General features: G+C 42.0%; 1 protein-coding gene across 23 annotated transcripts in view; it reads right to left on the reverse strand.

Annotated features, from left to right (window-relative positions):
- The window catches only part of NEB (nebulin), a 200,884-nt gene that overhangs the window by 161,070 nt on the left and 12,498 nt on the right, over positions 1–27,316 (reverse strand). For 22 of the 23 annotated variants that reach the window (XM_084798874.1, XM_084798871.1, XM_084798882.1 and 19 more), the window contains exons 8-25: positions 22,526–22,630; positions 16,159–16,263; positions 15,476–15,583; positions 12,785–12,901; positions 11,043–11,147; positions 10,841–10,948; positions 10,627–10,731; positions 10,054–10,152; positions 9,014–9,118; positions 7,784–7,891; positions 7,591–7,704; positions 6,549–6,650; positions 6,343–6,450; positions 6,148–6,252; positions 4,961–5,059; positions 2,848–2,952; positions 2,223–2,330; positions 2,030–2,143 (exon numbers count right to left, since the gene is read on the reverse strand). In XM_084798874.1, coding sequence (XP_084655000.1) covers positions 2,030–2,143; positions 2,223–2,330; positions 2,848–2,952; positions 4,961–5,059; positions 6,148–6,252; positions 6,343–6,450; positions 6,549–6,650; positions 7,591–7,704; positions 7,784–7,891; positions 9,014–9,118; positions 10,054–10,152; positions 10,627–10,731; positions 10,841–10,948; positions 11,043–11,147; positions 12,785–12,901; positions 15,476–15,583; positions 16,159–16,263; positions 22,526–22,630 — 1,920 coding nt within the window. The remainder of the gene's footprint in view (positions 1–2,029; positions 2,144–2,222; positions 2,331–2,847; positions 2,953–4,960; positions 5,060–6,147; positions 6,253–6,342; positions 6,451–6,548; positions 6,651–7,590; positions 7,705–7,783; positions 7,892–9,013; positions 9,119–10,053; positions 10,153–10,626; positions 10,732–10,840; positions 10,949–11,042; positions 11,148–12,784; positions 12,902–15,475; positions 15,584–16,158; positions 16,264–22,525; positions 22,631–27,316) is intronic. The other variant, XM_084798870.1, reaches the window with a different exon arrangement.

Consider the following 27,316-nt stretch of genomic DNA (forward strand, 5'->3'; position numbering starts at 1 on the left):
ACTTATGGAATTCCTCCTGCCTCAGTTTCCTGAGTGCTGAGATTGCAAGCATGAAGTACCACATCAGCTTCCAAAGCTTTTCCATCAGAGAAACCTATCAGTAAGTTCAGGGAACTGTGTCTATCTTCTTATATTTTGTGGTTGTTAATTTTAGGGAATTTGTTTATCAACTATAAAACCCAGGCGCTGGCTGATGGATGAAGAACTCAAGGACACAAGTGCATCTTTAAAGCCTGTCTCATTGGAAAGGAACTAACAAGGCAGTGCTGCAACAGCAGTTGGGGGGAAGTGATTTGATCATTTGTTGTGACACTTGTGTTTATGTTCTCAGCATCTGACACACATCAGTGTCTATAAAACGCTGTCAAAACACACCACAGAAACACTTGCACATTCATGTCTATTGCTGCACAATTCACTGTAGCCAGAAAATGCAATTAGCCTGGCTGTCCATCAGTAGTCAAATGGATACATAAAATGTGGATGCTCCACACAATGGAATTTCACATAGCCACAGATGGAAATGAAATGAGGACATTTGAAGAAAAACAAATGCAAATGGAAATTATGTTCAGTGAAAAAGGCAGACTTAGAAAGACAAACCCCATGTTTTGTCTTGTATGGTGGAACCTAGATTTAGGTGTGTGTGTGTGTGTGTGTGTACATGTGTGCATGCATGTGTGTTTATATGTGTAGATTTCTAGGTAGCAAACTACAGAGGGAGTGAGAAAGAGAAAAAGCCACTAAAGTAGTTGGGAAACAGAGGGCAGTGGAATACATATAGGAAAGTGGGGTCGGGGGTGGGGTGGGGTGGGGAGACTAACCAGAAGGAAGGGAGTAAGTGAGAGGGGTTGGGGGAATGTGAGGGAAGGCAGTGCTGAGGCGACTTAAGGAGAGCCAAGTCTAATGATACAAGTCATGTGTGTGAAGATATCATGATAGACATGGTCAAGTTACTTTGTATGCTACACTAAAAAAATTCATTTAAAAATGTCAAAGATGCAAATGGCTTTAAGGAAAAGCTTCCCTGCTATCCACAGCTTGGCATAAGTCTGGGCATCTTGTGAGAACAATTCAATGATAACGTCTTTCAGTTGCCAATGTCAATCAATTGATAAGAATTCATCAGTTTATTTTGTGCCTAGTGGTCTAATGCTTTCAAGGAAAAGGATTAAAAAAAAAAAAGACCCAGAACAAACAAACAACTGAAAACAAAGAATGCAAGAACTTTCTGTGGCATCTGTGTACAGCTAGCTGTAGCTCCTGAGCCTAAGAAGGCATAAGGAATGGATGGACAGAGGCATGAGCACTGTATGATGCTCATGGTAATGACAAAGAAAGCACACCCAGATCACTGTGTGCACACATGGTGAGATCAAATGATACCCACACCTTCTAGCTTCACCATGGTAATGAGCGTTTGCCAGCTATGCTGAACACTGTAGCCACTCCTGAAGTATCTTCTAAGCAGTATGTACCTTAGTTGGCAATAGCAGATGTTGGCCTCTCTATAGTAAAAATCCCAACCAAAGAAGGACAGGTGACCCCTGGGTCACCTCTAGGGATATACTTTAATAACCATATTCTTTAAAAGGCCTATCATCAATGGGATGTTTTTCTTAGATTGGGGCCACTACCAACTGTTAAAATCAATATAAATTATTGATAGCCATACTTGATTTTTGTATTGGAAGCTCATTAGTTTCTTCTAAAGACAGCTTAAAAATCAAATTGAAAGCTATTTCTCAATTAGATTAAGGTATCTAGTGATCTTCTCCAGGGAGGTTTTGAGGCTCTGTTAGATATTTATGCAGAGTCTTCAAAGCGCAACGATGTCACACACTGTTAATAACTTCTTTCCTCAAACATGAGCCACGTAAGAGCCAGGGTACACTCTCCCTGTAAAGCTCTCAGCAGGACCTTATGAACTTGAGGAGAGCCCAGGGGCACAAAACCCTCCAACCGAAACCCTTCTACTCCCTGGCATGCAGTCGGGTGAAAGCATCCTGGAGTTAGGGCAGACACTCACGTCACTCTGGTTTTTAGCGGTCTTCAGGGAGTGCAGCATCTTGGGGTCATCGTTGATGCTGAGGGCACCGATCATCTTGCCTCTGCTCTTCTCATAGTCCTTCTTGTACATCACCTGCAGGGACACCACACATGCTAACCGCTCAGCAGGGACACTGCAGCCCAGCAGCAGCCCAGCCTGGGGCCATACTCACATCACTGGCATTCTTGCTGTTGGCTTTGGCTGCCAGCAGGGGGATGGCATCCACCTTGATGTCGAATTTCTTAGCTTTGCTCTTCTCCCAGTCGTGCTTGTAGACATTCTAGGAAAGGTTCACAAAAGAAATTAATATATGTTTTTTTTAAAAAGGCATTGAAAACAGGTTAATCCAGTGAATATAAAAAATATTGGAAGTTTGCATGTGTAAAATGATCTCATCTATGAGTAATTTATTAATCAAACAGTAGTACAACTATTGATTCTTCCATTGTATAAGTTTGTCTTCTAGTCACTGAAAATATAAATAATACACTTGATTTTTAAAAGTTTAGGAACCTTCTAAAGACTCTTGTACTTATCACAAATAATTATATAAGAGACAGCCTCTTAGAAAAGATAAAACGAGAAATTTACATGGGAGACATCTCGAAAACTCTAGAGATCATCAAAGGGATAAATGAGGAAATTCTTCTGATGACAACAGAGGCCACAAAAACGATATCTACTAATGAAGTAGGTCCCCAGGGTATGTGAGACGTCCACTCATAGCCATCTCCGCAGCTCAGCCTCTCACGTTCTCTCTTCCCACACACGAGGGTAGCATGCGTCATCTTACTTACGTCACTCAGGTTGTAAGCATTGACTCTGTGCTGGATGAACTCTGGCGCATCTGCTGGCACGCTGCACTTGAATTTCTCACCTTCATGCTTTGCTTTGTAGTTCAGCTGAAAGAGTTAGGGGAGGCAGGGAGGGAGAATATATGTTGCTGTGGGCCGACTGTGTGCCCCAAGTTTCACTTAAGCCCTTAAAGTCACACCGGTGATAATTTGACAGGAGGCACCTGTCAGAGGTGATTGGCTCACAAGAGATCTGCCCTAATGGGCTGATTCCTCCTTGGGAGTGGGTCAACAATATGTGCTGGCTCCGAGCTCTTAAACACCCTAACCTTTAGGACTATAGATAAGTAAACCTCTATCCTTCTTGAGGGGAGAAGAGACAGTTTTAGAAATAGCATTTTTCTAGGTAGCCCAGGCTGACCTCAATCTCAAGGTCCCCTGCTTCAGCCTCCCAGGTGCTGGGGTTTCATTCAAGGGCCAATATATCTGGTAAACTTCTCTTCTTTTTAAATTACTTGGCCCCAGATATTCTTTTTTTTTTTTTTCTCCCAGAACAGAAAATGGACTCAGTAGAAATTCAAACAGTTCAAAGTAGGAATTTCCTTGAATTTACCTAAGACAGTACTGATGTCTTTTTAAGAAAACTGCTTCAAGGAGCTACTTAATCTTGTCAACGTTCTCTCTCAGAGGATTATGATACAACTGGGTTTCACCCTGGTATTTCTGCTCCTATATTCCAGACACGGTTAACACACACCTCATCAGCATCACTACCCTGGGACTGGAGGGCATGAAAACCCAAAGTGATACATTTCTGTGATCAGAGCAGTAACGAGACCTGGATAACCCCCGGTAATATCTTGACACGATTATTAAATCCCGACACCCCGTCCCCGCTTCCGGCTTTCCTCAGTTATCCATCCACAGTGCCCTTCCGGTCACTCTTCTAACTATCATCGCAGCCTCGCTTTTGATTAAAGCATAATCGCATTACTCTCCCTCTCCCTCCATTCCCTTTCCTCTCTTTGACTTCTCCCATGCCCCTTACTCCCTCTCAGATGCCTGGCATCCTCCTCCTCTTTAACTGTTACTTTAAATACAAATATGTACTCATGCATAAATATGTAAATATGACCTGTCCAGCCTGTTCATTGCTGCATATGTACATGATTATTTCAGAGCTGACCACTAGGCACTGGATAACCAACCAACTAGGGGCTCCTCCCTGTGGGAAGCCTGCCTCTCCCATTCCCAGCATGCCTTAGTTGCCTGTAGTTCTTTGCCTAGGGGTGGGGCTCCGTGAGATTTCCCCCTTCCATATTAGCATATGTGTTGGTGTCTCGTGGTTCAGATCTTGTTTAGCTAGCCATACTGTTGAGCTATCATGAGTGAAGCTTGCCTGTCGTTGCTAGGTGACACAATCTTATAGACTCTGTGGTCCTCTGGTTCTTCACATGAGATGTATCTATTGGGATCTTTCTCAATTTTAAGATAGTTTAAATTACATTTTACATTTTCATTTGTGTGTGCGCACACATGCATGCACAAATGCTCTGTGACAAGTGCGGAGGTCAAAGGACAATTTTTTTTTTTTTTTTTGGAGTCAGCTCTCTACTTCTGTCATGTGGAAGGAGGTCAGGGATGAGCTCAGGTCATCAGACTTGGTGGCAAGCACCTTTCCTCATGGCAGCAGCCTTGTTTCCAGATTACTGCCTGGAGTAGCACTTTTTTGTACATGCGTACTGTCTCTTTCTATAAAATCTTTGTGACATTACTGAAACAGGAATACTTCCATTTTCACCGGCCAAATGGATGCCTCTGTTGCCACTGTTTTCTTAAGTGGCACAAAGTTCTAGTGTGCATGGGACACATTTTAATAAATGAGGTAATCCTATGAGAAATCACTGAGATACTTGAAAACATGACTTACTTCATTGCTGTATAATGATTTGCTGTGAGCTACAGTCCAACCTAGCAGCCCCATCTGCATCTTATTAATCAAAATCTGAGAATATGGCATTCATGGCATGACTGACGAGCCCTTGAAGACGCAGAGATTTGCAGCAAGTCCCGCGCCACCAGCCCCTTGCACATGCAGGTGAGTCAGGGCACTTACATCGCTGAGCTGCTTAGTGTTGAGCTGGGCTTGCAGTAGCACGGGCGTGTCGGTGACCGCTGTGAATCTTGTCTTATCAGGGTGCACTTTGTAGGTGTGCTGGAAAAGAAGAGAGTCTCCACTGGCATTTCACACTGTGCTTTTCTATTCCTGCTCATACCACTCCAATGTAGGGGAAGTTTACATCCAGAGCTTTATTTTCTTTAGTCCTGAAAATGTGGTTCAATTCTCTACTCCTCTTTGCCTTCTTCACCTCCCCCTCCCTAAGTTGTATGTAGATGTGCAGTTGTTAAAACTAAAACATAATCACATTATTTCCATCCATTTTCCCTACCCCATACTTCTTCTCTCTCTCTCTCTCTCTCTCTCTCTCTCTCTCTCTCTCTCTCTCTCTCTGTTTTTAAGCTAAAAGGCTGAAAAACCATTAAGTTTTCTGCTACATCTAAGCCACCGAGTCAATATTCCCAGTGCTACTATGGCTCTATACTGAAACCTGTGTTCTATCTGGGGTGGACTTTGAGTTATGAGTTCCGCAATCCCCCTCCCTTCATCTCTGTATTGTTCCCTTCCCCAGTACATCCTAGCCACACCTTCTTGGCTCCTCTTTCTCTCTGGAGCCTGTTCTTTTGGCTTCTCTGCTCCTTGAGCTTGGTATGGCAGAACAGTCCTGTCTCAGATCACCCCACGGACCACAGTCTCTTCATGTTGCCCTGGTCTACGTCTGAATTGCCCCCTTATATCAGATGGTATCTTCCTTGCTCCTGAGTGCTCCTCTCCTTGTTCACTGCCTGTCTCTTCCACCCCAGTAGTGTGTGCAGGATTGCAGGCCAGCATGCTCGCCAACCCCCAGCACTGAGAACAATGTCAGGCTCAGGTTAGCCCCTGGGGTCACTTTGTTGAGCGATGAACACCCTGATTATGACAAGCTTGAATAGAGTCCTCTTGACCTGAGTTTATAGCTATACAAACTATTGAAAATAAAGACATTAAAACCTGAAAACACTTTCATAGCCAATGGGCTTCTTCCTGGTGATTTTTGTGTTTCCCCAATCTCACCCCCAAATCTAAACTTAAGTAAACTGTCACATCCTGGCCACAAGATGAGAGCATTTAAACTTCTGTTCAAGGTACCACTAGATGTCCCAAGTATCTCACAGCCAATGAGGAACCCAGGGCAGCTGGCTTACGTCTTTACACTGGTCCAACTTCTTGATAGCTTCGTATTCTTGAGTTATTGTCTGAGGGAAATAGCATTTCCCCCTATCTTCTTCATACTCTGCCTTGTAACTCTTCTGAAATGCACAAGAACAAAAACAAATCAGGACGACTGCTGCCCCCAAACGATGTCACTGCAAGGCCAGAGTAACTGGATTCAAACTTACGTCACTGTTTTGAGCGGAAACTTTCATGCAGTGTGTATGGTATGGGTCCTCAAAGCTGCCTACGTAGTGACCCAAAATATTCTTTACGTATGAATCTTTATATTTAGCCTAATGAAGAAAACACACATACTTTGAGTTAATTAATGGTGACTTTTCAACAGGCAGAAAAGCCTTCCCACCCAGGAGGTGGGCGTGGCCTTCCGAACCTCACTGAAGTTCTTGAGGAGGGTATCCAGTTGATACTTAGGGGTCTCACAGTAATTCATACTCTTGGCCTTCGTCTTCTCATAATTTTCTCTGTATAGTCTCTGTTGAAGGAAAAAGGAAAGAAAAATAGGTCACACGCACTAACAGCCATCTGATCTGTGCCATTGCCTCTGCAGTAGGACAGAACTCTTATGTTTTCTTCCACTCATTTTCCACCATGTAGAAAAGATGCTCTTGAGGCTCGTGTCTTGTATGAGCTCACCTGCTAATAACAGCAAGTGTTCATACTATCCGTCCTAGTCCTGCTCACATTGAAGAGGAAAGCATGTGAATGCCTTGAAATAACCGCCCCATTTGCAAGTGCTTAAAGAATGGGGATTGCTTAAAAAGTTGGAGTAAAATGACACCTAAGGCTTAAAAAAGGCCCAAGGACACAGTCAGTCCACAAAAGCCACCAGCTCAACACGTGGCATGCACATATTCCATCCAACGCATAGAAGTTGGACTCTCTCCATTAGCCTTTTATTTTCTTTATAGCAGTTGCCCATGAACTATAGTTTTAAAATGCCTTAATGAGTGTATCTATCATATTTTTCTTCACAGTCGTTTGTTACAAAATTTATGAACTGAAATATCTTGCTTTGTAAACTGAAATATCCTGCTTTTGTGTTTATGTTTCATTCAGTTTCTCTACATTTTCTCCCAGTCGGTCTCCTCAATTCTCGCTTTTCATTTTCTCCGTGTCTTTGCCAGTGCCTCAGTTCAGGGCATGGAGTGAGTCCACACCCACACTGATATGAGGCTCACTGCGCATACTAACATAGTTAGCCCACTTCTGGAAAGTGAGAAAACAGTATTGTTTCCTCCCCATAAAACAAAGGCCTAGAGGAGACTAAAGAACTCATCGTCCCGGAGAAGAATGACATCACAAACAGTGACTTCTCTGCTAACCATTGCCTCTCCACATTGAATTTGCCATGTGAATCTGAGATCTGAGTGCAGGCTGACATCCAGCCCATGTGGTTTGCCAAAGATGCTTACGTCGCTCTGGTTTTTGGCGGTCTTCAGGGAGTGCAGCATCTTGGGGTCATCGTTGATGCTGAGGGCACCGATCATCTTGCCTCTGCTCTTCTCATAGTCCTTCTTGTACATCACCTGCAGGGACACCACACATGCTAACCGCTCAGCAGGGACACTGCAGCCCAGCAGCAGCCCAGCCGGGGGCCATACTCACATCACTGGCATTCTTGCTGTTGGCTTTGGCTGCCAGCAGGGGGATGGCATCCACCTTGATGTCGAATTTCTTAGCTTTGCTCTTCTCCCAGTCGTTCTTGTAGACATTCTGGAGAAGGAGTTAGCAAAAACGAAAGGCTCATCATCCCATTTGAAGAAGATGGCTAACTTGTCATATTTATTTATTTACTTATTTGTGGTTTTTCAAAACAAGAGTTTCTTTATGTAGCCCTGGCTGTCTTGGAACTTACTCTGTAGACCAGGCTGGTCTCAAACTCAGAAATTTAACAGCCTCTGCCCCTGAGTGCTAGGGTTAAAGGAGTCACTGCCCAACTATCATTTTATTCTTAACAGAAAATAAATGGACCCTGTTCATTCTCTAAGAAAATGTGCATATTTGAGGCAATTCTCCTCAAGCTGGAGTTTCTAATCCTAATACTATGTTTCCTGTTCTCCATCAGAACATTTCATCAAATTAGTTCAGTTCCAGTGGCCACACTAATGTTTGAGCCCTGACGCAGAGCGGTACAAGTACTCTGCAGCTAGCCTGTATTTTTAGGCATCACTTTCTTTTGCCCTCTAAATCCACTCAGAGGTCATTTCACAAATCATCCTATTGTCCACCGATGCTGGATAATCACAGCGCTTGTTTGAGGAGTTGTTGAGAAGTTAAGATACACTCTTCTCCCAAGGAAGGGTATTTTGACTTTTCTATGAAATTAAATTTAGAAGATGAACGCTGGCAATGGATTCACTGCCTTCTGCCCTTTAGCGCCTCTGTGTTATCATTAGCATAAGCATTCCTACAGGTGGAAACAAGTCTAATTTGTATAAAAAGGGACACTGTAGGCCTGGGGAATAAAGGAAATCATTTCTAAAAAAGATCGCATCCTAGGAAAACTGAATTACAATATGGTACACATAAATTCTGCTAACAGATCTAACATTTAAGATTTGCCCTGAAATACACATGCATGCTGATGTTTTAGAGGCCGCTTATAATACACTAAGATTATGCAACAATCGAATGAAGCTACTTACAAGATGACTAGACAGACACAGTAGGGATTTATAAGGCGAGCTTAAAGTTACATCGGCCGAAAGGGAGAAACACGACACAAATGCTAGAGGGTCTTTCCTATATTCAACATTGAAGTAGTCATTGAATCTCAACAAAGCAACTCAGAACCAGAGGCACAGCTGTCTGTGGTGCAGGACGTGAGGTACTCACGTCACTCAGGTTGTAGGCGTTCACTCTGTGCTGGATAAAGGCAGGAGCATCCGGAGGTATGTGACACTTGAATTTTTCACTTTCATGTTTGGCTTTGTAGTTTAGCTAGGGAGGGAGAAGCAGGGTGTGGGGCAGAGAGAGGACCATTAAGTTCAGAAGACAAAGATTTACCAAATGCAAAAAGCTCCTTCAGGCATTTTGGGAAATAACTGGCGGAGATCCCGAGAGCAAGAGCTTAGGAAAGTCACTGCACTGCTGACCCTGTGTACTAGACCCTTGTCAGCAGTCCCCATGGCCATTGCCACCACGGGAGGTGACAGAACGAGGTGGCTCTGTAGTCACGTTCCTCTCCATGCCTCTCATGAGTGGCCCTTTAGGTTGGGAGGCACTGTCCTGGCTTTCTTTTCATCACTCATGTCACTCACTGGAGATCCCTTCGTAAGTGTCGCCAGGCATGTCTCGTGCTTACTGATAACTGCAGCTGAAACTGTCATTTCTGGCCATAAACACACTGAGGCCCTTTAAAACTTTATCTCTAGGCTTCCATTTTCTAGAAAGTTATTTGTCAGTGAGAAACTTATATGATATATATATATATATATATATATATATATATATATATATATATGTATATTCTGAGATATGGTTTGTATACCCTGAGCACATAGTCTATTGTGTTAATTTTCAAGACATCTACAAATTACCTAAGAGAAAGAGAGGCACAGAAAGATTAAGGCAGTTGACTATCTTGTCACAGGAAACTGGCATTAAGTCCAATTTTGTCTAAATCTAGAATTTAGTTTTATGTGATGGGAAACACATAAACGTCAAGCAAAGTGTAAATGTTTTCTAATAAATACAATAAAATAAGAAGTTGGGTTTTTATGGGCTGTGAGGAGAATGGTAGAGCATTTGCCCATCATGAACAAGGCTTGGGGCTTGATCCCAGAATGGCAAAATGGAACAAACTGAATTTCTGTTTATGGGGTGCCCCCTCCCAACCCCTATAACTGGTTCCCTAGATACTTAGAAGAACTTACATCACTCAGTTGTTTGGAATTGACCTGGGCTTGTACCAGAACAGGAGAGTCCATGACTTGAGTGAACTTTGTCTTATCTGGGTGGACTTTGTAAGTATGCTGTGAAGGAACAGAGGGATTTGGTTTAGTAGTGTCTGTGAAATCCAAGGCAGTCTATGAGTCAAAAAAAAAAAGAACCTGTCCCACCCCCACCCCAACGAAACTGGTGGTTAATCAAACATTTGTTGGTTTTGTTTTTAGCTGGATTGCAGCTTGTTTGAAAGATGCTTGCTGTGAATATGAGGACTGCTCCCGTGTCTTCAGATTCCTGATAGCTCCTCACAGCAACGAGCTAGAGATTAGCTCCAGAGACACAGGATGCCAAGGGGAAAAGAGCATGTCTCTGCAAGATAGGTGTTGCTTCTTACAAGTTCCTTGCCTAAACATAGTTGTAAAGCAGTCAAAGTTTAAAAATGTATCTTGGCTTCTAAATGCCACAAAGGGTAGCAACATCTGGGTCAATGTCTTTGAAATGGAAAGGATCTGGTACGTAAGAGCAGGGATGGCTGCCACAGGTTCACCCTGTGAACCTACATCTTTGCACTGGTCCAGTTTCTTGATTGCTTCGTATTCCTGGGTAATGGTCTGGGGGAAGAAGCCTTTGCCTCTGTCTTCTTCATAGTCTGCTTTGTAGTTTTTCTACGAGGGGGAACAGAATCAGATGTAAGGATCTGGCCTTTATTTTATCATTATTCAACAACCTACAATGTCTTATTTAGAAAGTGAAAACAATAGTCTTAGGACTTACATCACTGTTTTGGGCTGTAACTTTCATACAATGTGTGTGATATGGGTCCTCGAAGCTGCCTACGTAGTGTCCCAAAATATTCTTTAGGTAGGAATCCTTATATTTAGTCTGAAAGACAAAATGCTCTTCGTTTGTTAATTGATCAGTGGCTTGTTAAGTAAGAGGCCTTTAAAACAGGAAGAGTGACAGCGTGGTGACTTACGTCACTGCTGAAGTTTTGCAGCACTGTGTCAAGCTGAAACTTGGGGGTCTCGCAGTAATTTATGCTCTTCGCTTTTGTCTTTTCATAGTTTTCCTTGTATAGTTTCTGCCAAAGGGGAGGGGAGAACAGTTAAAATAGATCCTGTCACTCCTACACTGATTATAACACTTATATTTTCCAACACCAAACAAAAGAAGAAGAAAAGACACCACCTGTCAACTATCTTAGAAACTGACAACCAAACACAGGGAGAGACAGTATTATTAGCAATGATTGTAAAACCAGAGTTTTTACTTTTTCAAAATTTAAGAATCTAACATGGTTCCTAGAACTGAGCCTTGTGGCAGGACTATGTCCCTGAGCTGCTTTGCCTCTCTCAGCACACTTACTCTCTCACTGACTATGCCCCAGGTACACAGAGGCTGTGGGACCAGCAGTCTATTTAGCCTTGTTGTTTTTCAAATAAACATTCATGAAAAAGTGAGTTGAAAAAAAAACATAATTAGCTTTAAAAAATTCCAACTGGGAATTTGAAGCATGGGTCAACCTCAACCCTCCTGCACTGCTAGGATTTATACTTAAGTGTTAAAATAACAAAAAGTCAGTTAGTGGTTTCAAGTACATGGCTGAGAAAGTGGACCTTCACCATCTTTTCATGTTGGATTTTCAAAGATTTCAGTAAACCCATTCATTTGTAATATGCTTATATTCCTGTTTCTAGCCACAAAGGCAGCTTTGAAGCTGAGCTGGTTTGTTTGATAGACATGCCCTTCATTTGGAAATGCAGGTCACAGCAGAGCAATCTGGATAGATGAACGAACACCCTCTTCCTTGGTGCCCCCCTTCCCCAGCCACATGCACACATTCCACACCATGCTAACATAGTTCAAGAGTAGAGAGATGGTCATTAACTTATTCAGAGAACTACGTCAAATCTTTGAATCCATAAAAATACCTTAAATGATCACACATTTAGCCTGTGTATGTTTGTTACATATGTGTTTTATTACTATTATTATTACTCTTATTATGATGATGATGATGATGATGATGATGTGTGTGTGTGTGTTTTAGTAAAATTGGTAAACTGATCTTGGACCTTTTGTCATCTAATAACAGGCTGTGGCTTATTTATTTATTTTGATTCGAATAGCTTACACAGGCCCTTAACAATTCTATAGGTAGAAGCAGACAGGAAACTCGTCAGGGAGGGTCTTCCTAGTTCACTGTCTGCAGACGATAGTGTCAGGATGTCTTTTGAAAGTCTCCTATTAGCCAGGCGTGGTGGCGTACACCTGTAATCCCACCACTCAGGGAGGCAGAGGCAGGCGGATCTTTGTGAGTTCGAGGCCAGCTTGGTTTACAAAGTGAGTCCATGACAGCCAAGGCTACACCGAGAGAAATCCTGTCTTGAGCCCCACCCCACTCCAACCCCCCCCCCCAAAAAAAAAGAAAAAAGAAAGTCTCCCTTTGCCTGTTCGGAAGCCCAGCATATCATGCTCTGTGCCTAATCAGACGCCCAGATGCTGGAAACCTCTAAGCAGAGAGGAATCTCCCTGCCCTCTGAACCCACTCTGCCAGCTGCAGACACTGAGGCATGCTATGTTTAGAGACACTCGGCCTTCCATGGCTAGTCATCTCTGTTCGGACTCATCCTCCATACCTCCAAAACATTAGCAAAGCCACACAGGTGTACAGGCGTCACACAAGGAGACAAGACTCCGCCAGGGGAGTTGACTTACATCACTGAGGACATTTCCCGCCGCTTTCAGCTGCCTGAGAAGTGGGTTCTCTGAAGCAGGAAGCACATTATAGTCTGCTTTTCCTTTATTCTTTTCATAATCTTCTTTGTATTTTACCTGTAGGATGAAAGAAAATAATGAAGTAGCTCCACTGGTTATTTTTGTCCTCATCTCCATTATAGCGAGTACGACATGGTTCCACAAAGCAGTTTCCTCTTTAGAAATCTGGCAGTGTGACATTTTATTGCCACAACACCCATAGAAACACATAACAGCAGCACAGAAACTGCATGGATTTCCAGGAAACTCTCTTTTTTTTTTTTTCATTCATTTAATCACTTCAAAAAAAAATATCGGAGGGAGTTGACTATGTGCCTGGCTCTGGGAAAGACACAAAAAGAACAGCATATGGTCTCTGTCCTCGAAAGGAGAAAGACACATAAATATTGGGGCAAAGAAAGAAACACAAGTAGTGACGACACACAGTGCCCCAGATGTCTGCTCCTGCAGAGCCTTTGCTCGGCACTTAACTTCCGACTGCCTGCTGTCTAGCCACCATAACGACAAGAAGCTAGGAACACCATCAGCTTCGCTTTTATGCCTTTCCTATAACCATGTATTGAGAAAGTGCATATTTCATCTACAGGCAGGACAGGAAGGAGCTAAGGGGGTTGATGGTGGCAACCGCAGCTTTCCTTTCCCACCCAGTACTTTAAATTTCAACTATGGCAGGAGTTGTAAGTTGGGGGCTGGGGAAAATGAAAACAAACAAACAAAGAAACAAACTTCAACTGGGAACATGGCCAGAGCGAGCAGAACAGCAAACTGACCCTGCTTCAGACCATGATCTCTAGTCTAAGACTTTTATTTGAGTAGTATATTTATTGAGTAGTATAATAGTAAATAATAACTAATAAATAATTATATAGTATTTATTTTATATTTATTATTTATATATTACTAATATAATAGAGTATATATTATGAAATAATCCACTACCTTTACAAACCTTGCAAAACAAAGCCGATCAGCTTAGTAGACAATGGCAAGTGATAAACACCCTGCTGTCTACAATTGACTATCACAAGAGCTACTCCGCGGGCTCTACAGGCGTGGGAGGACTGCACAGCCTTTCTTCCTCTGGAATTAGAAAGGCCCTTGCAAAACAGAATTGAGCAGACAGGACACTCACAGATCCTCCCATTTCACCTGCCTCTGTTACGTGGGAGAACTGTGTGACAAAGCCATGCCAGAGCTCCCCTCCTTCAAGGGCATCGGCCCAGCAACTCTCAGTATCCGTTCTGTGTTGCCTCTCTACTAGATTTTCCCACTGACATTGCAGCATGGTGTTTTGTATTTATTCCATCTTAAAACTTACTACCTTCTTTTCCATCAGCTACCACCCATTCTCTTTTCTTTGGGGGAAAATTCTTGAAAGAGCTAAATATGTTCTGACCTCCAGAAGTTTCTTTATTATTCAGTCATGAGCCCTCTCCAAGCGAACTTGTTCTTTGGGCTGCCAGTGGCAATGCATTCACAAACCCATGAACGATACTTGGTACGAATGATAACTCCACTCTCCCCCGTCACTTGCTGTATACAATCCTGCTACCTCTCAGCTGTGCTCCTATCTCACCGGGCTGATATATTCACACGGGAGCACACCATGGTTCATCTGTGGAGCTGCCCATCCACCCTCCTTCCTTGTGCTGTTCAGTCTCAAGACATTACTTTCCACACACTAATGCAACCCAAACTTTATATAAAATTCCTAAGAAGGTTCTTTGAAACTCCAGACTCATAGAACCAACCAACCAACTTGGTATTTTCTCCTAAAAAAAAAAAAAATCAAAAAGGTATCTGGAATCTAACAGGTTTGAAGATGAACTCCTCTTTCGACCCCTTTTAATCACCTCTTCCTTCTACAATCCTCCTTGTATCCACCAAGGGAAAGCCCATCCAAGTAGATTCTTAGACTGAAAACTTTCTCTCCTATCTTACATCTAATCCTTCACAAATCAAGGGTGCTCTACTTCCTAAATATTTTTCATCCCTTGTCCTGCTGGTATCCTGATCTAAAACACCACTGTCTTACACTTTTCTAAGGGAAGGAGTCTTCCTGCTTTCCCTCCTTTGGCAGAACCAAGGCTCTGGGAAAGGCATTGATCAAACAAGTGTACTTGGCCTTAACATTTATGCTTTTTAATAAAAGCAATACCATGTTTTGTCAATGAATAACCCCTTTATCAAAGTTACTGTGCACGGCACAAGAAGACACCCATGGACTTCTGATCTTATTTGTGACTAGGTTTTTCACCAATTAGCAAGGACACAAGACCAGCGACAGTGTTGAGTGTGAAGCCTGCAGCTTCATATGAGGCTGCCATTTTTTTTCTGGTAGAAATATTACTAGCTGAGATGATCACCTTCATGTTTTTGGCCAGCAAAAGGCCCTCCGCTCCATGAAATAATGAAAAGGGCGATTAGGTGCTGTGAAGGCTTCCACTGTCATTACAGCATATTTTTCTTTTCTACTGTTTTTAGGCTTCCTACCACCCACTGGTCTCAGCTACAGTAATTTCCCGAAGAATCTACCCCATCATCTTTTCCATTGCATACAAGAACAATTGTTATGAGAAGTTTCCCCAACTAAAGACACGAAGATCAGTGGGAAGATTTCTTTACTCATACCTTGCTAGCTGCAACGCCAGCCTGCTTATTCATTTTGTACTCAGGTGTTTCAGTCTGCATGAAGTAAATCTGGTCTTTCATGTTCTCAAAGTCTTCCTGATACTTCCTCTGTAAGACAGCAAAGACACTTAGCACAGCTGTGGAGACAGACACCCAGGACAGAGTGTATTAGGCAGAGCCCCTCAAGCACACATGAAACCCTCCCCCGCCCCCTTGGTTCAGGTCAGTCAGGTTGCAATTGGAGAATGTGGTGGCATTGCCAAAATAAATATCAGCTTGGCAGAGGTCTGGACAATTAGAACAAGCTGTGAGAACAACTGGAAAGCCACAGCTTTTCTGGCCCTCTGAGAAAGCTCTGGAAAGTCAGATCAGATGAATGAAAGAATTAGATTTCTGTCTTCCAGGGAAACCAAGTCAATCAATGTTATAAATGTACAATTTTGTTCAGCAGGCAACAAACGGATAAACTAAAAAGAGCCTCTTTGACTCATGCTAACTGAACTTTGCAATTGGTAAGAGGGTCTCACCACCAGGTTGTTCCTATGAAAAGTACGGTAGATATCATGAAATTTGGTCCAAATAATATCTAGCATTCTAGAATTCCTTGAGCTACTGCAAGCAGTTGGAAGTTGTCAAAGAAAGGGATACCCTCCCAGGACATCTGGCCCTGGTCTCCTGCTTACTGTGCTCAGATTATCAGCATTCATTCTGGCCGTTGCAATTTCAAAGCAGGGTGTCTCACTCCATTTTCCTTTGACTTTCTTTTCATAATCTTCTTTATATTTTTGCTGATGGCATAAAGAAATGAAAAGTAAAATCCAAGAGTTGACAAATAAGAATTAAGTAATGGTACACTATTAAATATCTAGACAAGATTCCTATTAGGTTCTTAATAAATACCTACATGTAATCTTGCAGTGTAGTCCAACTTACCCAGCAAGAAAGTTGACTTAAAGGGAATGGGGAGTGGGGAGGGAAGGAAGGTGGGGAGGGAAGGAAGGTGGGGAGGGAAGGAAGGTGGGGAGGGAAGGAAGGTGGGGAGGGAGGGAGGGAGAGAGGAGGCTATCTTTCCTTGCTGACTTGGAGGAATTAGCATCTAACCCAAAATGTGGTATGTAGAAGTTACCCCACAACTAACCCAAGATATGTTGTTGTGAATTATCTTGGCCCATGGGTTCTTGGAACAAAATTAACCTAGCCAACCCCAGTTCTGGGCCCATGAAACAAAGTTGGGTCAGGGTTAGGGAGGGTCTCCTCCTTGGCTCCTATAGCTATGCTAAAGACATCATTGCTGACTCACAAGTGTCTTGTAGGCACCTATACTTTCACCACGTCCGTCATAGAAATAGAAAGTCCGTCTCTGCTATACTATTAGCACGAGCTCTGGTGTACAGAACCAATGTATCAGAGTAAAAGGAATTAGAGCTTTCTTTCAAATGACCTATTCCTTGTTTTGCAATGGCTAATACGCTAATTATTAGCAGGCAGCTTTTATAGCTGTCCATTTTAGATGTCTGGGTCTTTAGTGTCCATGAATGGATCCCGCCATTATCAAAGTTTTGACTTAGTATAATCAACACTTCAAGACTCTCAATCCCAAGGACTTCTGTATTTTACACAGAACACTGCTAGAATGTAAAGCAAGATCATATGCTAAAGATGCTCTGCATAGCCACAGCACTTAACAAATGCATGGAGTAATTATAATAATGACAAATTACCATAAGGAAATTGGAGACAATTATATGCTAGACAAGACAGACAGAGAGAGGGAGGCAGACAGACAGAGAAACTCAGATCTGCGTTGTAGATGGGGAGGCAGACGCAGAAGGATCTTGAGATCAAGCTAGCCTCGGCTGCATGGAAAGATCCTACCCCAACACACAAAACAGAACAACAAAATCTGAATTAGACCACTAACTAATTTAGCTACCCTCTTGTGGTGGTCTGAATGAAAACAGCCCCCATAGGCTCACAGGGAGTGACACTGTTAGGAGGTGTGGCTTTGCTGAAGTGGGTGTGGCTTTGCTGAAGTGGGTGTGGCCTTGTTGAAGTGGGTGTGGCCTTGTTGGAGGAAGAGTGTTACTGGGGGTAGACTTTGAGGTTTCAGATACTCATGCCAGGCCCATTGTCACTGCTTCTTCCTGTTGCCTGTCAATCCAGGGGTAGAACTCTCAGCTACCTCTCCAGCATCATGTCTGCCTGCACGCTACCATGCTTTCCGCCTTAATGTTGAGGATGGACTAAACCTCTGAAACTGTAGGCCAGCTCCAGCTTAATGTTTTCTTTAATAAGAGTTATCATGTTTGTGGTGTCTCTTCATAGCAACAGAAACTCTGAGACAACTCCTCAGTTCAAGTAAGTCCCCAAAGCAAAATAGAAGTCAACTAATTGATTTGTGGACTTGTGAAGACTGCCTGTAGATCTTTTCTGATTACTCTGCCTGGAATCTTTTGAGAAACAGGCTGCTTGAGAAGCTGATAAATGAATAAAGTACCCCTAAACACCGAAGCTTCTGAAGTTTGATTTGAGCATGGTGGCAGATAACTGTTAAGGAAAAAGAAAAAGTACTTTGGAAATCCGAGGCAAGGAAACTAAAGAATTCAAAACCAGCCTGGATTTCATAAAAAAGACTGTCTTTGAAAACCAAAACCAAACCTAGTAAAGAAAACAATAAAAATATTTTATGAACAAAAGGCCACTTCAGAAGTCCTTGATGTGCCCTCATCTCAGCTTTCAGTCTTCCAGCATCTGTGTTTTTCTGGGGTTCTGGACCCTTTGTGCAGAGAAACCCCAGGAAGCTCAGGACTTCAGGTGAAGGAATCACAAAGCCAACAGACAGAGATCTTTGGAACATCAAGTTGTCACAGCAGATACTCTTACCAGCCAACCTTGGGCTATTACAGAGAAACTGGGACTGGTTGTATCTCTTTGCTAAGAAGAGCTGAGTAGGGATGTAATTCTCACAACAAAGATAGGCCTGAGGTTTTAAAGAAGATAGTTAAACAAGATAAAGAGCAGAGTAGAAAACCATCCAGAAAACCATAGAAAACCATGCCTCATCCAAAGTCCTTCTTCTCTTCTGACTCCCCAGGAATAAAAGCTTGCTGTAGAAGGAATATCTTGCATATTGCATGGATGTAACACCTGTCAATAATGAATCTCATAGCTTAGGCAGGAAAAAGGATGTGGAACATTCTGGAGACAGAAAGGATTCTGGGATAGAGCCAGGGGTGGGAAGATTCAGTCAGCAAGGTGTGAAGAGGATAGACACATAGTGCCTGAGCGCAGGTAACCAGCCACATGGCAGAACTAAGAATACCATTTATAGTATATTTTAAATTATGAGCTAGTCAGAGAAGAGCCTAGCTATATGGCCTAGGCATTTGTATAATATTTTGAGTCTATTGAGTCATTATTCCGGGAGCTAAGGACACGAGGGAAAAACTTCCTACAACAGTTTGCTATTACTTCCTGCAATGGGTCTAGCTGGGGACTCACAGTCTATTACTTTTAAATATATATATATTTTATTAATTTATTCATATTACATCTAAATTGTTTTCCCATCCCTTTTTTCAATGGGTCTGGCTGAGGACTGATCACTCACAGCCTACTCCAAAGTCTATGTTATTAAGGGGTCCCACGGCATGGAAGAAGAGGTTACAGCTTGCTAACTGTTGAGGAGGGTATCCTTGTTCCTTTTCATGTGTAGGTAAGAAGGAGGTCAAAGGGACAGGACTCTGCTCAAGAGTTGAGGAAAAGGCAGGCAATGTCCATGTGGGAAGTCTCCCCCATGTCAAGAGTCTGACATCTAACCTTCTAGCCCCAAAACTTTCTCTTTAAACTTCCCTCCCCAGCCTAGAAGAAAGATCCGATTTAACTTTTCCTGGAATTTTCATTTAATAGATGAAAGTATATTCTGTTAGGTCTAAACTATGGATAGACTGTAGGGGAAGGTGACCACATGCCAGTATGCACAGTGGTTGCTTCCCTGAGCCATAGGCCCTCCTCACCATCAGTTAGCTAAGGGCACTATACTACAAATTAGGCTCCCTGCTGTCTCATTTAAACTCATGGCTTCATTTTCCACTTTCCAGATTGGCACCTGTAGTTTTTGTGTGGTCATCAAATGGGAAGAAATGAGCTAATCACATATCTTCTTTTCTAAGTAGCTAATCACTGAGATACTTGTTAGTTCCATTCACAGCGAAGCTATCTTTCAGAGCATGTGGGGCCACCTTATTGTGTTTGTTGTTGTTGTTGTTGTTGTTGTTGGTCACAGTTGATCCAGAGTTGCTTTTCATGACTCAGTCAAATGCCTTATGCAGAGATTCATAGGAGTCTCCCAAGTTCAATGCAATAGAATATTTCAGAAGATGGAGGGTCTGTGTATCTAACATTGTATCACTGTATGATATATCTTTTAAAAAGCATCCTAGATTCCAAAGAGGCAGGCACAGAGTAAAGGGATCTCCCAATGTTGTGTGCAGAATCCACTCTCAGCTGGTCATGGTGAACCTGCTCCCTCCCCTGGAATGAACAACTCTCCTGGGCCACCTAAGTTACAGCCACGAAGCACACCTGAGCCTGGAAAGGTACCGGCATGGAGCTCATGATGTTGGCAAAGTCAAAGGTACGAGAATATACTCTGAAAAGTATAATAAGGAGGGCTAATAACGAGAATGCAATGTCAATACAACCACCACCACCAACATGTGATCATTACTGGCTGAACAGGGAGCTGTCATACAACAGACATAGAAGACACAGTCTGGCGAGGATATGTCAAGAGTTTAAGTGTCTGAAAGCGAGACAATGAAGGAGACATTTTAAATCTACTTTTGGATGAAAAGAAGATATGATGCTAATGAAATGGGGATTCAAGTAGCTTGACAGTGGGAGTGATGTGAGGAAGAGAGGAGAACATCACGAGGAAGTCATCCTTGGCAGCCCGGGCCTGGTTGCTGGATGGACTGGCTACCATGCCCAAGATTTCTCACTAGATACACTGGTATTTTTGATGCACAACAGACACTTTGAACTTGGAATCTGGTAAGACTAGGATAAATGTCTCTGTGGCCAAAGCCAATGACCTTCATCTACAGCCACTCTTCCTCAGCTCATCTGAGTCTACAAGGTGAAACCTAGGTTGGCAACTCTTTCCAAATATCCAATACTGTGTCTGTCACCCTAGCCAACCAGAGTGTGCAGTCCAACAAAGCTAACGTGAAAGCTACTCCAGATGCCATGTTTCTTAAGGTGCAAAGGAACAGGTGGGAAATTTTACTTAACCTAATAGATCCAAAACATTGCCATTCCAGCATACAATCAGCATAAAAATGATGAGCTATGTTACATTTGTTTTTACTTCACGGTAAACATTTAAGATCCAGTATACACTTCTCATGTGAAACTCTTTCACTGTTATGGAAGTGGATACATGTATGTACTAACTTCCAGTTCACATATTGAATCCTTAGCTCTCAATGTGATGGCACTTCATTTTGACTTTCCATTTTGTGGGACTTTGGGAAGCCAAAAGTCTGCTGTTTAAGACTCTCTTCATGTGATTTTTTTTATTATAGGAGTCCAAATTCACTAATATTCTCAGTTTTTTTCTAGTCACATTGTAAGTGTTCAGCTCTCAGGTTTGTCTCGGGGCTGCCATACTGAAAAGCACAATCGGAGTTTCATTGGCAAGCCTCAATCGTTGGAGAGAATGACTGCAAAAAAGGTTGAACATGACTCTTAAAAATCACTTTCAAATGTCCACACTGCTTGCTCAACTTAGATAAAAAGGAATTCTACCTGAACTGAGATACTCTTTACATAAAAGCTAAAAATAGATTACTTTTAAATGACCACTTAAAAAACAACTTCTCTCAAAGTTAATCTATCTTTCTGCTCCATCTTTTTTTTTTCCTGCTACAGACACACCCAGAAGCCATTCCATTACACAAAGGCCTCCAGTTAATCTCCACTCAGCCCTGGGGGAAATAGTAGGTTGCTAGTATTCTCATTAATTTTGTTATGCTTCCACAGCTCCTGGGTTTTACATTAAGTGCTCTGCAAAATGAGAAGCTAAGAACACAGCAGAAGAGATCCCATCATTTCTATCTTTTCCTCCTTCTTCTCTATTAAAGAGCCAACCTCTACCAAAACCAAAAAAAGAAAAAAGAAAAATATGAAACCTGAAGTTCAGTCCAAAGTGAAACAGCAGAAGAAACTGAGTCTTGACTTTCAGAAAAATAAGAGAAAGAAAGAAAGAAAGAAAGAAAGAAAGAAAGGCACATAAAAACAGCTGTGTCACAGAGAAAGGGGCCTTGACCAGACTGTGTTACAACAGGACTTAGCTCAGCCTATATACCAGCCAAACATTTGTCTCTCTGCATTCCTTGTCACAGCTGCACCCTGCTGAACTACTTTATTTCAGCTAAATATAGGCAAAAAAAAAAAAAAAAAAAAAAAAAAAAAAAAAAAAAGAAGCAGCTTGTTAGGGCTTCAAAGCTCTTAAGTGTGGGCTCTTCCACTGTGTGCTGAGCCAGGTCTGTGAGTTCACTTGCACAGTCTCATCTGTCCACATCTGAGTGAGGGTGTGAGGGTACGAAACTTCATGGGGTCTCTCGGCAGCCCTCAAGTTAAACCACAGCTTCCATGGAAGGGTAGAGTTAGATGGTGACATAAGTTATCTGCCTCAGAAATTAAAAGGAAAATGTCAAGTGGCATTAAGCCATAAGCTGTCTAATCAAGAGGTATCTGTGACATTAAAAAAAAAAAATTGAGTCACCAAGTTGGCTGACCACTGACATCATTATGCTGTTGACACATGTGCTGTATAAAGGTTTTTGTTTTTTGTTTTTGTTTTGTTTTGTTTTGTGGGGGGCAGGGGATATGCAAAAACCACCTGTAGTGTTTTGTGTTTCTTCTTGAACTTGACCATCAGGGTACTTTTTTTCTCCCAAATGGGTTAACAACAACAACAACAAACACAAAAAATAAAACTGGGTAGCTTTCCAAGAAAGAAGGGGTTCCTCCCTATATGCTTACCTTGCTCACTTGGTTGCCTACTTTCTTGGCAAATTCTACATCAGGAGGATCAGGCAGGGACGTGAATTGAGTTTGCTGTTCAGCGAGTCCTTTTTTGTAGGCAATCTGGCAAAAGTAAAGGGCAAGAATGTCCATAAGCATTTGAGAAGACACCCTAATGTTCTTTTTCAATTGTCAGCATTTTTAACAATGCCAGTGTCTTCTCTCTCAGGCGTTAAGTGCCGTGCACCATCTAGCCATGTCTGTCCTTTGGTTTGCATGCTCTGCCTCTCAGGATTCCACTCATTTAAAAAAAATTTTTTTTATTACCTTTCTTTTTTACATATACATTTATATTATTACACACAAATGCAATAAACTGCATACAGCAGGAAGAGACACAAAGCAATCAGGAATTATATTAATATTATACTCATAGTGACTTGGCTATTTGTATTTGGCAAACTTGGAAACCATCTTTCCTATCTTGGTGAGTCTAAAATTCTGAATGAAAATCAATATTCATCATATCTCATCTCTATTAACTTAAAACATCTATCCAGACCTAAAAAAATCTTAAACCCTAAACAACTAAGCTTAATTGTAAGACTAAACTATTTGGTCTTCAACCCCATCAGAGACTTGAGAAGGAATAAAACTTAATTATCTGAGTGAACCAGAAGTTCAGGTTAACAGCTTCCAAAATGAAAAAATGAGAGACAGTTTGCTACCTGAACAGTCCCCCAAATCTCTCTATAATGTTGGAACATCATCTTCAGCCTTCTGGCCCAATATATATGACAGACATATTTGTGAGTCAAGAACTATTGAGGATTTTCTTACTCTGTCTTGGCAGAGTTTGGCTATTGACTCTGCCTGCACCCAAGCTTGCCCATTTTTAGGCAGAATTCTGTCTGTTCCAGAAACGAGGAGATTTTGCTCAGTGGCTGGTTTGCCATATTGCTACTGCTTAGATTCTTCTCTCTTCTTAAGGACTCCTAGTCCTAAACTTGTTTCTTTGCATCTGTCTTCATGCCATATGTAGTAATGGCAAGCTTTCTTTTCACTAACATCCTCAACTCTCAAACTTGTCTTTTCTTCATACCTACTTAACAACCCCCACTTCTGGACCAACTTAATTATATGTCATCTTATTCTTTTACCTGAGATGCTGAGTGGTCCAGAGGAGAATCAAATGCTTAGTGATGGGATGGTGCTCACAACATAAGGGGGATTAAGACAGACATATGAACAAGATATATGGGAATAAGTCTTCAAGCCAAAACACCTAGCTTGAACTCTACAGGCTGCCTACCCAGTTTTCTGCTCTGTGAACTGTGGCTTGCCTGGGGTTCTGTGTCTAACGCTCTATGACTTTACGATGTCCAGTTGCCACTTTGTCTTCAGTGACACATGAACATCTGTGACGTCCAGACTCCTAGAAGCAGCTTTCAACCCCAACACTCCCATAAATCCTCAGTCAACTCTATGCTATTCCAGTTCCCTCTTTTATAGAGAAAGGAGGGGCTTTACACTCACATTTCATCTCATCGGCCTCCCGAGCTCTCTGCCAGTCCCTAGCTTGCCTTTTGTTCGTAGGTCCATCAGTTGTTCCTGTTATGTCTTATGGCTCCAATCTCTCCCTCTCTATGACCTCCTCCCTGCCACCCTATAAAAGTGTCTATTGTCTTTTTTTTTAAGTCTGGTATATATGAATCACTGAGCCCCTTCATCCTTTCTCTCCTTTTTTTCCTGCCTTCTTGAATCTTCTATCTAGTGAGAGTGGTAGTGACTGACTCCAGCAGAAGTCTAGACTAAATTGCTATTTCCCCAACTCTTCTTTCACACAGTGCCTTTCCTCCAACATGGCAGCATCTTAGAGTAAAAAGAACTTGGCTTATTCCAGACCCCAGTCATCTTATACTTAACCAAGTTTAATATCAACCTAGTACCTATAACAATAGCTTTCATGAATATCATCAAATTAACTAGCATACAAGAGACTTTTTTTTAAAAAAGCTGATAATATGTATGCACTTCCCTGCTTGATTTAAGTATATAAAATTTTTATTTTAGGTAAAGGGCAAGTGGAGTTTTCCATGACAGCTAAGACCTTAGGGAGAAAGTAACAAACAGGAAAAATGCTTATTAAGTATGACAACCTGTTAAAAAGTTTCTGAGAAATCACATCACCAAGTCCCTGCTGCTCAGGAGTCATGCTCAGAGTTCTGTCTAGTAAGAATTCTGCACTGCAGATCAATTTAAAGACATTCTTAGTCTTTGCAAATGGCTTCGTCTCCATTTCAGTAACAGGAAAACATGGTAAATAGTATTTAGAGAGACACAGAAATAAGGTAGGGTGAGAACAAGAGTGACTCGAACATAAACCCCTGGCTTGACAGCTATGTGCCCACAGAGTGGTATCTTCTGTAGACAACAGCTTGCTCTGAGCTAGTGACTGTAAAAGCTCCTGTTGCTACCAATAGTATTAATAGACACACTTGTAATGCAATACTTGGTGCAGCAATAAAAATAAAAGCTATTTCCTAACTGCCCAGCCTTGCAAAGTCAGAGTGAGATTTTTTTAGTTTATTCTTGTAATTTCTTCCTTGTGTTCATTAATGTGATATCCCAAAGGCATAGCCAACTTCAAGTGGCACGGAGACAATCCTTAATCCTTGTCTTATGGGGGAAAGGCGGTGTTCAGTGAATGTTCTTGGACAGCTCTCCCTTTGCCTACATGACATGGCATTTCCAGTGTCCCCTTCGGCTTCCCTGTTCTGGCTCTTTCCTAGGTGTCCTGCGGTTGAGTGTCCTCCAGGACTGTCCTTGACCACTTGCTCTTCTGCTTCCCTCATACATTCCTTGTCTTTGGCCATCACATTTATTCTGTTGACTTTTAAGCAGTAAGTTCTTATCCTGTTTTCACATCTGTGAGAATTTTACATCCTCAATCTTTAGCTTGTCCATAGAATTCCTTGATCCAAATGTTTTCCCTATTATTTCAAGTCTGTCTCTATCTCCACAATGCATATGTTTAAGCATACACAACATGTGTAATAAACTTTCCTGGGACTCCATTCTCTTCCTCGTCTCCAATATCTGATGTCATTAACACTTAATATTTACTGTCTTAGGATTCCTTTCTTTTTCTTTTCTCCACTTACAAGTTAGGTTTCTATGACTACTCACAACTCTAGTTTTCCTTTGATCCAGTTCCTCATACTGACTACAAAGAGTTTCTTTAGATTCTACTTTTATTGCACCGCCTTCCTCATTTGTACTTCATGACGACTTATTGCCCAAACATCTACATCAGTCTGACTCTTTTTTTTTTCTTTTTGAGCAGGGTTTCTCTGTGTAGCCTTAGCTATCCTAGACTAGCTTTGTAGACCAGGCTGGCCTTGGACTCACAGTGATCCACCTGCCTCTGCCTCCCAAGTGCTGGGATTAAAGGCGTGTGCCATCACCACCCGGCTCATCAGTCTGATTCTTAAGGCCCTGATCTAGCCGTTTAATAAGAGCCTTGCAAATGAGGCGCCCACTTTCATTGCTTTCTAACACTCCACGCTTATTCAATGCTTTGCCTTTTGATTTGGTGGTTTCTAAGCCTGAAATATAGTTTTTCATCCTTCCCCATCTTTCAATCATTCCTTATATGTGTCCTTTCTCATAGCAAGGTTTAGATATTTCTGGAGTTTTTCTTTCACATATAATTCTTTCATCCTGCCAGTATGCTTATATATTTTTCAAGGAAAAAATATGAAAACTTCAAAATCTCACCAAAAATTCATATATAATAAACTTTCAACAAATAGCTATTACTTGATAAAGATTCACACTATAAACAAGACTTGTCTCAGACTCAAGCTCATTTATCTTGTGTCCTCTAAGAGTCCTTGCTCAGGGACAGGGCCCTTGATACTGTGACAAGAAGAGAGAACCCTCAGGTAGCTCTTCTGAGAACAGGCAGAAGGTAAGCCATTTCCCATCAATGTTGCGGTTATTTATCCCATGGTATAAAACACCCTCAGTGGGAATGGGAAGCCGGAAGCTCATCCGTGCAGAGGACACTCTGCCTGGAACTTTCTCCTAGTCTGGAACTCTGGCTTAAATGTTTTGGGAGGGTTCTTCCTTGCTGGATGTTGTAAGCACCCAACTTGATGTTCTGTCATCTACCTGCTACTGACTGTTCATTTACCTTCTCCTGCTACACACTTAGCACATTCAGGCCCTTGAAATTGAAAGCACAGATACCATTATAGATTATTCTTCAGACAGAATACAGCCTCATGGCAAAGCCGCGAAATCCGTGAGAGACAAAACCAAAACGTTTATCTTAAAAGAGAAGCAGGACGCACATGCGTGTATTAGATGACTTCAAAATCCCATTGTGATTTATTTCCTAACCTGCCCTGTGGAATCATGAATTTATATGAACTGAATTTTAATCAAAAGTAGAATTTTTTAAAAATCCATTAAATTTTCAGGTGATAGCAAAGGACAGTGGTAAACATCAGACCTCAGGGTTAAAGACATCGTAAGGTGTGGACGCTGATTCAGCTGAGATCTTCACATCCACTACAAGTAAGTCATATGTAAGTTTCAACTGGTTTGTTAGATCTGCATTGAGTTCTTCTAGAAGACAACTGATCCAGGCTTTCTCAGTGGGATCACTGTGTAAGCAGGTTTCAAGAGTCCCCAGCAGAGAGAGAAACATCCCGTTCAGACTTGGCTTGGATGGTGGGGCAGAGCTAAATCACACTAGGTGACAGCATTTGCTTAGGAAATTTGCAAAGGGAGGGATGTGAT

This window comes from Acomys minous (assembly GCF_964271855.1).
Source record: "Acomys minous genome assembly, chromosome: 10".
Lineage (NCBI taxonomy): Eukaryota > Metazoa > Chordata > Mammalia > Rodentia > Muridae > Acomys > Acomys minous.